Here is a 12348-nt window from a genome sequence, read left to right as displayed (position 1 = left end):
CAGCCGCCCCAATGCTGATGGATGCTTACAGGTGGATTTTTTACCATCCGAGCCAAGGAAGCTGTTTCCAACTTCACACTGGCCTTTATGCTAAGCTAGCTTAGCATATCTGCATACAGATTTGTGCATTTTATCAAACTTCAAATCTACATCTTGGCAAGAAAACAAACAAAAAGCACCATAGCATCAAGATAATTTACTCATCAAACACCATAAATAAAGAGAATAAAGATATTTGCTCCTTACCGTCCTGCAGAGTCGTGATCGCTTCGCTCTCCTCACTGTACTCACTGTCCCCGATGTCATTGGTGGCCTTTACTCTGAACTGGTACGACGTGAAGGGCTTCAGCCTTTGGGGTAAAAAAAAAAAAAGCAGAAAAAAGCGCATCAATCTCGATGACAAACTGCAGCAACCGATCCTAAAACTTAAGCCGCATCCATCAAAACAGAAAGAGCTCATTGTGTCGGCTGCTGGGTTTTAAAAACATCTCCCCATTCGTCAGATTTCTTTGCATTGTTCCAGGCCTCGGAAACTTTATTCTATAGAAGGATCCGATTTGTCAGCTTTACTACAGCTGAGGGAATATTTAAATGAATGTATCAGTGGGGAGAGGACAGAGTTTTTTCCATTTATTGCCTCGCTTTGCATCTAATGGGAGCAAACAGGAAAACATCTGTCGCCATAAAAAGTTGTAAGCGGAAGCAGCTACCTTGACACGATGTAGGAGGACGCCTCGTGGTTGACCGACGCAGAGTGGACAGTCCAGTTGCTCTCCGGAAGCTCTCTCTGCTGCACCGTGTAGTAGCGCACCGGGGACAGGCCGTCGCTGCCCGGCTCCCACGACAGCAACACCTGGCGGGCGTGGACGTCTTTCTGAGGGACCATGGGACGGCTGGTGGGCTGGGGACGAGCTGAAGAGAGAACCAGGAGGAAAAGAAAACGAGACATTAGGGAGCAGAAGGGTTGGAAGCGAGTGTAAATTACAGCATGTGACAAATGACACAAAAAGCACTCCTGTTCATCTTCTTACATTTGCATAAGCTGCGATGCACAGAGAAGGAAAATAAAAAAAAAATCTGATGATGATGGAATGAAAAGTAGCCGAGAAATGAAAGATGCAGAGTAAACAATCCACAACATGCCTTGAGGGAAGCAGATGGACTGTTTTCGTTCCCGCAACTCCATCAGAGTGCTTCCAATAAATACCCACAGGGCACAAACACTCCTTTAGAAAACACATCTGCTTACTGAACTGTTAACTGGAGATGAACTAAGTGCCATGAAGGCTTTGCACAGCTCGCTACAAGTGGTGTCATTACCGCGATCACACACCTGCTCACGGCATTAGTTTTACGGCGTTTTCCTGTTGCCTTCATTTTGAAAAACAGCATCGGCGTGTTTTTTTGGATTTCATTTTGCACGTTAAATCCTCTTCCACAAGTTTACCTCTCTTCTCCGTGGTTACCACCAGCGCCTCGGCCGCTTCGCCCCAGCCCTTCCTCGTCTGCGCCGTGATGCGAAACACGTAGACGGACTCCGGCTTGAGGCCGGTGACGGTGTACTGGCGAGCGCTGGGGTTCAGCACGTCCACCGTGGCCGTGTTGCTGTTGGTGGAGTTGAGGTGGTACGTGATCTGGTAGGCTGCAGGGGGAAGGAAGAAGAAAAAAAAAAGACAAACAGCCTTAGTGGAACCGTCAGAGGGAGCTGAATTAAATCGAGGCTGAAACATGTATTTTCCCCATTCGAAGCATGTGTTGTTTGTGTTCTAACAATAAGAGGAAATCAAGCTGTGCTACAACACAGCTTTGTCTCCTCTGACACGATTCCAGCAGCATCTGCTCCCGCCTGCTACTGTGTGGGTCTGTCACACTGACTGTTCGGTTTAAGCTAAATTATCCGACAGATGTGTAATGAATCAAACGCTCACGAGGAAATCCCCAATTAGCTAACAAGGGAATCCATACTCCCTTTACTGCCATGCCGGAAAATAACAAGATTTGATTTCCCACAACGAATATCGCCTCGTCCATTTAAAAAAAACAAAACAAAACAAAAAAACGTTACAAAAGTACGTTGGGAGTCATCAGGAGCTACATCTGTGGGCCTGATGCTGCGCCGCATTTAAGGAAAGAAATCTGTTTTTTGCAGCGTTTGGAAAGTTGTTTGCTAATGGTGCTGCTTTTATACTAAAACAAAAACTGACACAGACGTAAGAAATATTATGAGATGTTTCCAAACAGGAGGGGATTGTGTGCGTGTTGCTAACCGAGGATGATGCCGTTGGGCTGGGCGGGCGACTGCCAGATGAGTCGCACTGAGGTGGTTCGCACTTCAGGGAACAGGATGCCCACCGGAGGTCCTGGAACTGCAGGGAAGCAACGGACAACGTTGTGATAGAGGCACTAGAATCATTTGGAACTATATCTCAGCATTTAAGTACATCTGTAACATCACCCTTCAACCTCTAAAGCCCCAAACCGGCCAGCAAGTTTAAAAGATAAGATAAGATATGCTTTTATTTATCTCGCAGTGGAGAAATTCACATTGTTGTCAGCAGCTTTACACATAGAGTTACACACATACTCGACAGAAAAAATGTACATATAAATAAGAAAAAAGCAAAAATTGCCAAAACTACAGAAGCAGGAACCGTCGTATTTTCAACTTCCTGACAGTCGTTGGACTAATCACATGTGAGCTGTGGTTCAGTTGTTTAAAAAAATTGGCAAAAATAAACTCTTTGCATTTACTAGATTCTGTAAAAAACAAAAAATTCTGCTTTCTTCACTGCAACTGTGGAGTTATCAGTGACTCAGCTGTGAGCAAAAGTCACATGACAAAAATTCTGGGACTTTTCGGCTGAACTGGGCTGAACTGCAGGCAGTGTTTGCACAGAGCAGGTAGTATGAAAACAAATGAAACATGGAAATAGTTAAATATCAATAGTATGTACAATAGAGTCGCCATTTCTTCTTGTAATGGCAAAACCAGTGGGGACTTGGAAAAAAGTTGTACATGTTGATTCTGGTTTTTATTTTGTATAATAAATTATTAAAGAAATTCAACGTTTGTATTTTCTTTTTTTTGTGAATCATGGCATTATATCTGTGTTATACTGTATGGACGATCTTTTTGAGTTCTCTCTACTTCTAGCCGTGGTTGTGCTGATTCTACAGAGGTGCAGGACTTCATAGTGCAGAGATAATGAGCCCACAGGGAGCAAAAATATGACAGAAACAAAAAAAAAAACAAGGGGTTCAGTTGGTTAAGGCTCTTAGACTAGAAATACATTTAAAAAACTACATTTATTTTTTTGTCTTTTATGTAATTTTATAGAGAAATTATTCTGAAACTCCTCGCGTTCACGTTCATATAAATATATTGCTCAATGCTTCTCCGTCGTTACCATCATCCAAAGTCCTCTCCAGGATGGGCGGAGAACTTGGCCGTCCATCTCCGATCCTGGTGAAGGCCAGAACCTGGATCTCGTACAGCACATATTTCCCCAAACCGGTCAGCTGGACGCTGTGGGTGGCGTTTCCCTCCACCATCCAGAAGTGAACGGCGCTGTCAGAGTCCTTCTCTTTATACACCACCTGATCCGGAGAGGAGACAAGAAGGGGGGTTGAATCTGGACTCGTAAACTGCCACCATGCTGCTTTTAGATAGCTGACATTTCGACAAACTAATTAGAGGTCTTGTAAATAAACGGTGAATAGCTGTGAAGCATTTTTAAGTAAAGAAGCCGACCTTGTAGCCCAGAATGAGACCGTTCCTGTCCGGCTCTGGGACTTCAAACCAGCGCACCAGGATGCTGCTGGAGGTGGTGGCGAAGGCGGACACGTTGGTGGGTCCACTGGAGGGGACTGCAAAAACAAAGAGAGGTGTTTTCTGTACATTCTGACAAAATGTTCTCCCTGTGAGTGTATTCACGTGGATGTACAACAGAAAAGCAGCGTGACCAATCAGCTCTTTGCAGATGCACACAGCTCCCTTATATTCTTTAGGGCTGCTGAAACCTCCCCCCAACCCTTATAAAACTCAAGAATAGGGCTCTTCTTCTCTTTGGCACTCATCCTTGGACATAATGCCTGATTCCTGAGAATTTGCTGGAGTGTGTGGAAAAAAAATAAGAGCACAGGAATTCCACATTTGAGTCCATGTGTTCTCAATTTCCTTCCTTCAGCTCCCTTCCATTCCTCTCTGCCCAGCGTCTGCTGTGCGATATGAAAGCAGAAGCGAAGGAGGGAAAAGCACGTCTTTGTCTAAATTGAGGTGGGCTGGTAAAAAGGCTCGAGCGGCGCGTCGGAGCAGGAAACAATCTGCTGCCGCGTTTAGCATATGGCGCCTAAGTTTAACGCATACAGAGGGTTTGTTACCTCTAATGTGACTAATATTGAAGATATTCTGCACAGATGCTGTTGCAGAAGTGGTCCAGGTGTAGGTACGAAGCGTTTCTGCTTCATTTGCTAACTCACCAGACTCCCTGGTCCTGCCTCTGACCGGCTGGCTCCAGGGTCCGATCCCGATGCCGTTGACAGCCTGGACCCTGACCTCGTACTCGGTCCACTCCTCCAGGTCCTCGATAGTAAACTCTCTCTCCAGGCGGTCGGCGATAACGTGGATCAGCGCTCGGCCCTGCGAGCCTGCGCGGGAGTACTGGACCCTGTAGCCCACCTGCTCTGCATTCCCGTTGTACTCCCACTCAGGCAGAGGCTGAAAACAAGAATGGAGTGGAAAAGGTGCATCACAACAGGTCTTCTGATTCAGGTTGTTTTGTTTTTTTCCACGTGACAAGACGGCTCCTGCTCACCATCCATCGTAGCCAGAGGCTGGTCTCGCTGGCGGTGCGCAGGGTGACGTTGGCCGGGGCCATGTCAGGAGGAGCCGGGAGGGTCTGGATCTTCCTGGAGGGCTGACTGGGAGGACTGGTGCCCACGATGTTCACCTGACGCATGCGGAACCTGGAGTTTGGATTCAAACAAGTCGAGTCAAGTCGTTGCTTTTTTTTTCAAGCTATTTTTTGGTCTTGGCCTTTATTTGACAGGACAGTAGAGAATGAGACAGGGAAAGTGGGGCAAAGAATGGGGGAAGGACCTGCAGCAAATGGTCATGGGCTGGATTTGAACCCATGACCGCTGTGTCGGGGACTATAGACCCTGCACATGGGCCACCAGCTCAACCAGTTGAGCTATCGCGGCGGTCCCAGTCATTGCTTTGAAGACAGCACAGTTAAAAGAACAGCTGTTGCACCAAAGTGCTTTCTAGTAAAAAAACAGATTATGATTGAAGCTACAGTTTAACCTAACAAGTTTACATATTGGGGTTAAAGCCCTGTGGTGTGATTTTAAATCAGTAATCTTCACATGAGGGATTAAAACCCAACAAAAATGATATGAAACACTACTTTTCCTGACTATAACAGCTGTAATGAGATGCTGTAGATGAGACCCTACAGTATTATAAACGGCAGAATCTAAGCTAACTAATGTAAATATTAGAGCTGATCCCCTCCAGCATCAGTAATTATGCAGATTAACCTGCCGAATGCGGAGCTGAAGTTTTGACCCTACAAAAATATACATAAAAAAAAAAAAATCAAAGGATTCCATGAAATCCCCGATGAGCGAGCTTTGTTTTGATATTTTATTCAAATTCTATGTGTCGGGTTATTATTACAATCTGGAGAATGCCTGCTTGAGTTCAGCTGAAATGACAACTCAGAACCTGGCAGCTCGAAACGAACTCAGAATCATCAGCATTACTGCAACACTCGCATCCTCTTACACGAGGCTTATTGCATTTGAACAAGATCACAGCACCGAATATGAATATGCTGAAAGGAGAGCTTTTTTTTCTTTTTTGCATTACAGCCTGAATATGCAAAACAACTCAAATTTTTTTTGCATTTAACTTTAGTGAAATGTAAAGTGGCAGCAGTGATGTCGGGATGATGAGAACTATAGCTGCTGCGTGCTCTTCGGGGAACCGGCTCAGTGAAATGTTAATTGGTTATATTGGACGCGATCACGGAAAATAAGCAGACGAGATAAAGATCGTGCACACGCTGGGAAAAAAAATAAAAAATGTAACATCGCGCTAACCACAAACAATCTCACATCCAAATACAAGGAAAACAGAGAAAGATAAGCTCCTGGGATGTGCTGAAATTAGGTGAGATGCTGAAGCACGCATACACCTTATCTGTTGTTTATCACAATCTGCACCAGCTTGCCTCGAATAAACTTGGAAAAACATGAGCCAGGTCCCACTTAATAAAACTGCTCTGCTATGTGGGGTCAGGGTTAGGGTTGTATTCATGCAATATGCTGCGGATGAACGCTTCCTGCACAATACCAGCACCACCACGCAAAGAGTGAAAGCAGATCAAATGTGGACATATGTTCTGCTTTACGGTGTGTTTCATTAGATGTACCTGTAAAAGGTGTACGGGTTGAGACCGGGCACCTCTAAGGATCGAGCCTCGGGTTCGTTGGACACCTGGTGGACCATCACCCAGTCCTCGTTTTCTCCCACCACGCCCACCTAGGAGCAAGATCAGTTTTTATTTGACGATTGTGGAAAACAACATCACATCTTTGGTGCTTCAGTTCTGGTTCTGCCTCACCTGGGCCTCCACCAGCCAACGGGAAATGGAAGTTTTGCCATCATATCCAGGTTTAAACTGCAGGGTGACGGAGCGTGGGCCGATGTTGGAGATTGCCATGTTGGTAGGAGGACCGGGCAGCTCTGTGAAGAAAGAGCAAAGAGTCAAAAATCGACTACTACCCACTACTACAGATGTATTTCCCCTGGCTGCTCCTCACACAGGGCACTTCTGCTTTTTGGGCTTCGCTCGGGAGAATCCATCTACCACAGCGCCCTCTTGTGGCGGCACAGATACCGCACACAGGCAGAAGTTTTTCCATCTAATCTCGTCTCACTGTCTCCTCCGTTGCACTCCCCAACTTCAGCAAAAGCAGATAAGATTCGGAGAAGGCTGCTCGTGCACAGTACACAGATGGAGACAATGCCATGAATGTCAATTACGCTGCAGTTATCTGGAGATACGATTCAATCTTGATATCCTACTTGTTTACACTCGAGCTGGAAAAAAAAAAAAGACAATGAGGATCGGATTATTCAGTTGTAATCCTGGAGGGGGGAAACAAAAGTGAAAACGGTGAATTCAAAGAACAGCAGGAGGGGCATTTTTGTGTGTATATGAATATGAATGTTTTTGTGTTTCTAGGCAGGTATGTATGCAAATGTGTGCAAAAACTAATTAATTCAAGCTTTATCTGTTTTTCTCTCCCCCTCCCTCATGCCACATCCTAAATCCAAAACACTGCGGTTTACCTGAATCCTAGTTGGACACATTAACCTCAGACTGTGGCACATTGGAGTGGCCTAATATTAAAAAGATATAATCACTCCCATGGGCACACTGAGCACATCCAGCCCCCCCCCGCCTAAAAAAATTGCTCAAATGCGGATGTATTCAGTCCTAATGAAATGCAGATTACATGTGTCGCGGTGAAATTACCACCTCTAAATTATTTGCATGACTGATTATCGGGGCTGCTTCTAGCGGGGATCGCGGCGGTACAGTCGCAAGGCTCGGGCGTTTTCTTTACACATATACAATGGCAGTAATTGCCATTCTGGGGACCATAACTGCTGCACTAAAGCCCGCTCTCAATATAACAGGCTGTCATCTCGCAGGTTTCACAGATGTACAGGCTCCGAATGCAGGCGCTTGTAATTGATGTGGGCATTGTGTTTCTGTTACCCAGTTTTGCAAATATGAAATCATTAAACACTGTAATTGTCCTTAATGCTCTCGCGGGAGCTATTATTTGGTGGATGTGGGGCTGATATGCGCATTGCTTGGAGCGTTTATTTATTTATTTATTTATTTTTTGCTCTGGTTCTCCCCTCCGGATGAGGTGACCGGGGTCAGATTTCATTGTGTCTGGCGCCAGACGGCACCGCAGTTCAACGTGAAACAGTAAATTTACAGCATGTGAAAGGTTCAATAAAGGTCCCCAGCTGTTTTCTGGATTTGAGTAGTTAGAGAAACTCGACAAGTTTGCCTTGAGAATTAATTGAGCCTGGTAAAAGATTTATGGCTGTTAAGTGAAGGAGTGCATTGCTTGAGAATGTCAACAATACAGATGAAGGTTGACTTTTCCCATGGTGCTGTATTTTGAAATGGGATTCCTCCCCCCCTCCACAACATTTGCTTTTTAGCGGTGCCATGTAAAGCATATGCTCATTTACTTTCACAACATGTCACCGTCACTCTAGAGGATCCACAGAACACAGTGTGATCAGAGCATTTCTTCAAGGGGCACTCCACTGTCAGTTTACATTTAATGAGAGCTACTCAGCCTCCGAACACAGTCGTATAATGTTTTCTGCTGCTCTAAAGGAGGCTTTGGCAATACTGAAAAATTAACACCGGTGATGTCGGCAGATGAGATTTGAAACATTTAATAGAAAGCCTGTGGTACAAACTGGAGATGTGGATGGTGAAAAGGGGGGCGTTTAGGAGGCAGGTCTGAATAAAGACACCGTGTGATCCAGCATCTAAAGAGCTCTGAAGGTTCACCACAGAACCGAAACGTTAGCAGCAGATCCTTTAAGTTCTAGAAATTGTAAGGTAGGGCCTATATGGAATGGACTCTTTGGAATACACCTTAGAGATGCTTGATCTGACTGAGATCTGGGGACTTTGGAAGTCAACACCTTGAGCTCTTGGTCATGCTCCTCAATCCATTCCTGAACAATGACTGCAGTTGGAAAGGCGCATTATCCCGCTGAAAAAGGTCCATGCCATTATCACATTGTTATGAAGTGGGGCCTCCATGGATCAGACAAAGTGAAATCTGGTGAATGTGGAGGACACGTCAGCACCTCTTTGTCATGTTCCTCAACCATCCCTGGTGGGGCCTCCATTTTCATAGGTGCTTGATGGGACTGCAATCTTGGAACTTTGGAGGTCAACTTACTCAAACTCTCTGACATATCTCTCAAATCACATCCAAAACAATTTTTGTCATGTGGCAGTGCTTAATATCCTGCTAAAAGACCACCATTGCCATGAGGAGGTGTACACGCCCACAACAATGTTTAGGTAGGTGGTTCATGTTATGGTGACCCCACATCAGTGCTGGGACCCTAAAACATCAAACTGCCTCTGCCGGCTTGCCTCCTTCACAAAACGCACCCTGAAAAACTGATTCATCACATCGGGCTACCTTTTTTTTTTATTGGTCCACGGTCCAGTTCTTATGTGCCCATCATAGGTGCCTACATGGAGCCTCTAGCTAGTCTGTGGCTATTTAGCCCAACGTACAGCAAGCTGTGATGTGATTGGACCTCATAAACCAGCCACCATTCCTCATGTACATCAGTGAACCTTGAAGGACCACCGGCTCCCTGCTTGTCCTTCTTTGGACCTCTTCTGACAGATGCCAACCAATGTATACCAAGAACACCCAACAAGATCTGCTGTTTTCGAGACACCCTGACCCAACACAACTTGGCTTTTGTCAGAGTTGCTTAGATCTTTACACTTTCCTGTTTTTCTTGCGTCTATTCGTAGAGTTCAACATATGATTGCTCACTTGCTGTCTAACACGTCCCACACCTTGACATTGGCCATTGACTTACAACTCAGTTTCAAAGTTGCAGCGTTTTGAGAACCACAGCTGAAGTTCAGTTCATTCTCATAAACGCAGGTGGACGTTGACGTCTTAGAGATGGAATTTTCAAACTACTGCTTCACAACACAAGGCGCATGTGAGAACATTTTTTGTAACTGGCGTACACTGGCTTGTAATTATTAGGACGGGTTATTCGGTTACTGACCTGGTGGGACGCCAGAGGAAATTGTGGATGAAGAGAGCTGGCCCTGGCCCTTGGAGGTCATTCCCGCCACTTCAATGGTGTAGGTGGTGAGGGCGGTGAGTCCGGTGACCCTGTACTCTAAGGTGACATTCGGCATGTAGTGGGTGACTCTGGTGTTGGTCCGGTTGTACTCCTCCCACGATATGCGGTAACCTGCAGAGAGGCAGGGACGGGTTAACAGACAGACAGACGGACGGACAGAGAACCCTCTCAGGGAAAATCTGACAGCAGCTTTACTACAATAGCGACTCTCAGCTCGTATGCTACGGGGCAAGCTAACAGAAATATTAAATTAACTTCATCAAAAATTGAATATAGCAAATTAAATCAGCCTGTGATTATACCTCCCTGCACTCACACATCCTCCGCCCACTCCCGTGCGCACACAAACACACACTCGCGCGCACACACATGCTCACCCTCTCAAAGTTAATGCAATTTGCTCCTTGGCCAGCAGCTCTTTTCATGTGATTGCATAAAGCATTAAGCAGCATTTCTTGCCAAATCAATAATTTCACATGGCATGTCAGTGTTTGTCTCCTGGGAGTGTGCAGCGCATTAAAATGGAAAAACACTTTACAATACGCTGCTAAATCTTAACCTCTGTAAACATTGAAATATTAATATCATTGTTTGGCATGTGTTCTTTACTACGAGTTTGAACACAACAAAGCACAACGTGAATTGCGCCAGAAACATCTTTAATTAGCGCATTTTGCATAAAGCAGTCCCTGAAATGAAATGTTTACTTTGCACACATATCTCCTAACATACTTACTTTATTTGCCAGAGTGGATTAAAGTATAACATTACAGAATAATCTTCATAACAAATTAGTCCTTATGTGTAAGGACAGATGGTGTGTGGATGTATGATACAAAAACCCACATTGCTTGTGTTGTGTTCAGACTGCATTGTCTGATAATACTTATTAGGATTTAATTTAACCAAAAGCCAAATATCTCTTTGTGCAGTGACCAATGATAGCAACCGAGTTTAATAATCTACCTGATGGGAAACAGCTTTTACCGTGCTTTATTGCTCTTTAAGATCCATAATAATTTAAGGGCTATAACTTCCACCCCTATATCACCATACTGTGCACAACTTCATTTCTGCTTCTTCTATGATTACAAAAGGCTTGAGTAATGGTGTAGCAAGGGAGCCTTTTTGTGCACAGCTTAGGAGAGGAGACAATGTTCTTTTTTTTTTTTTTTTGCAGTGTAATATTTCATGTAAGATGTATTATTTTCTAACAAGTGTTGTCTCACTGCTGCAGCGGTATATTATTGTGTTTGGCCGGAGCAGTGCAACAAACAAGAGAGCCGCTCTCCTGTGCCAGGCTCGCTAAATGAGGTCAAGCAGTTGCAAGGTCCGAGTAGGTCTGCAGAGGGTTTGCTTGTAGCCAAATCAACATCAAGGCCACTCAGGGAGATGGGAGTGCGAGGAAAAGGCAGACTACGAGCAGTTAGAGACGTCTCCAGAGCTGCTGAGGAGGGTCGCTGTTGACGGTGGGTGAAGAGAAAGGGCTCAGCCTGGACTCCCAAATGAGTGAATGGCATCGAGGTGGCGAGCCTGAGATGCTGCTGAAGCTTGTGGAGGTGTTGTTGTTCAGACAAAAAATAACACCACATAGGAAAAATGACCACAGAGACACCAGAAGCACCATAAAGGGACACAAAGTCAACATAAATTGACAGAAAATGACCACAAAGAGAGAAAAACTACGAAAGAGACACAAAACCATCACAGAGACACAAGATGACCACCGAAATACGCAACACAACCAAAAATGGACACAAAGCTACTATAAAGAGACACAAAACCACCACAGAGAGACACAAGATGACCACCAAAATACACAAAACAACCAAAAANCACAGAGAGACACAAGATGACCACCAAAATACACAAAACAACCAAAAATGGACACAAAGCTACTATAAAGAGACACAAAACCACTATAGCGAGACATAAAACTACCACAGAAAGACACAAAACCACCACAAAGACACACAAAATGACCATAAATAGAGACAAAATGACCAAAAAAAATAAACAAGACATGTCTAAAGTAAGTAATTCAGGTATAGCAACCGCTACACCGACATTAAAGACCTACTGGGAATCTTAAGCCACACAAATCTCTTGCAAACTTCTCTACAAAGGGTGACTTCAATGCAGCTAGGTCCAGGTAAGCAACCTCTACATTTAGCAGACTGCACCTCCCCTAGAAGCAGCACTCACTGGGACATCCTGCAGAATCCAAGCAGCAAGTCTCAGGAGTGCAATTAAGGCACAATAAACAGCTACATAACAAACCATGCACAGAGCTCAGGAGATCAGAAACAGGTATTGTATTATTATATGTGAGATGCTACTGTATTTTCCAACAAGTGGCGTCTCACTGCTGCAGCTTGGTGTCTGACCTG

At 44.7% G+C, this 12348-nt stretch overlaps 1 protein-coding gene across 1 annotated transcript in view; it reads right to left on the bottom strand.

Moving 5' to 3' along the window:
- Positions 1-12348, bottom strand: part of LOC103352811 (protein sidekick-2) — a 332816-nt gene that overhangs the window by 31663 nt on the left and 288805 nt on the right. Inside the window, exons 21-31 of the mRNA XM_008275471.1 lie at positions 9878-10069; positions 6630-6751; positions 6438-6547; positions 4815-4965; positions 4480-4717; positions 3752-3867; positions 3408-3597; positions 2268-2366; positions 1448-1642; positions 711-912; positions 247-350 (exon numbers count right to left, since the gene is read on the bottom strand). Of these exons, the coding sequence (XP_008273693.1) occupies positions 247-350; positions 711-912; positions 1448-1642; positions 2268-2366; positions 3408-3597; positions 3752-3867; positions 4480-4717; positions 4815-4965; positions 6438-6547; positions 6630-6751; positions 9878-10069 (1719 nt within the window). The remainder of the gene's footprint in view (positions 1-246; positions 351-710; positions 913-1447; positions 1643-2267; positions 2367-3407; positions 3598-3751; positions 3868-4479; positions 4718-4814; positions 4966-6437; positions 6548-6629; positions 6752-9877; positions 10070-12348) is intronic.

The sequence above is a fragment of the Stegastes partitus genome, unplaced genomic scaffold (genome assembly GCF_000690725.1).
Source record: "Stegastes partitus isolate 25-593 unplaced genomic scaffold, Stegastes_partitus-1.0.2 Scaffold52, whole genome shotgun sequence".
Lineage (NCBI taxonomy): Eukaryota > Metazoa > Chordata > Actinopteri > Pomacentridae > Stegastes > Stegastes partitus.
The sequence above is the reverse complement of the archived record's forward strand: the minus strand, read 5'-3'. Positions and strand labels throughout refer to the sequence as shown.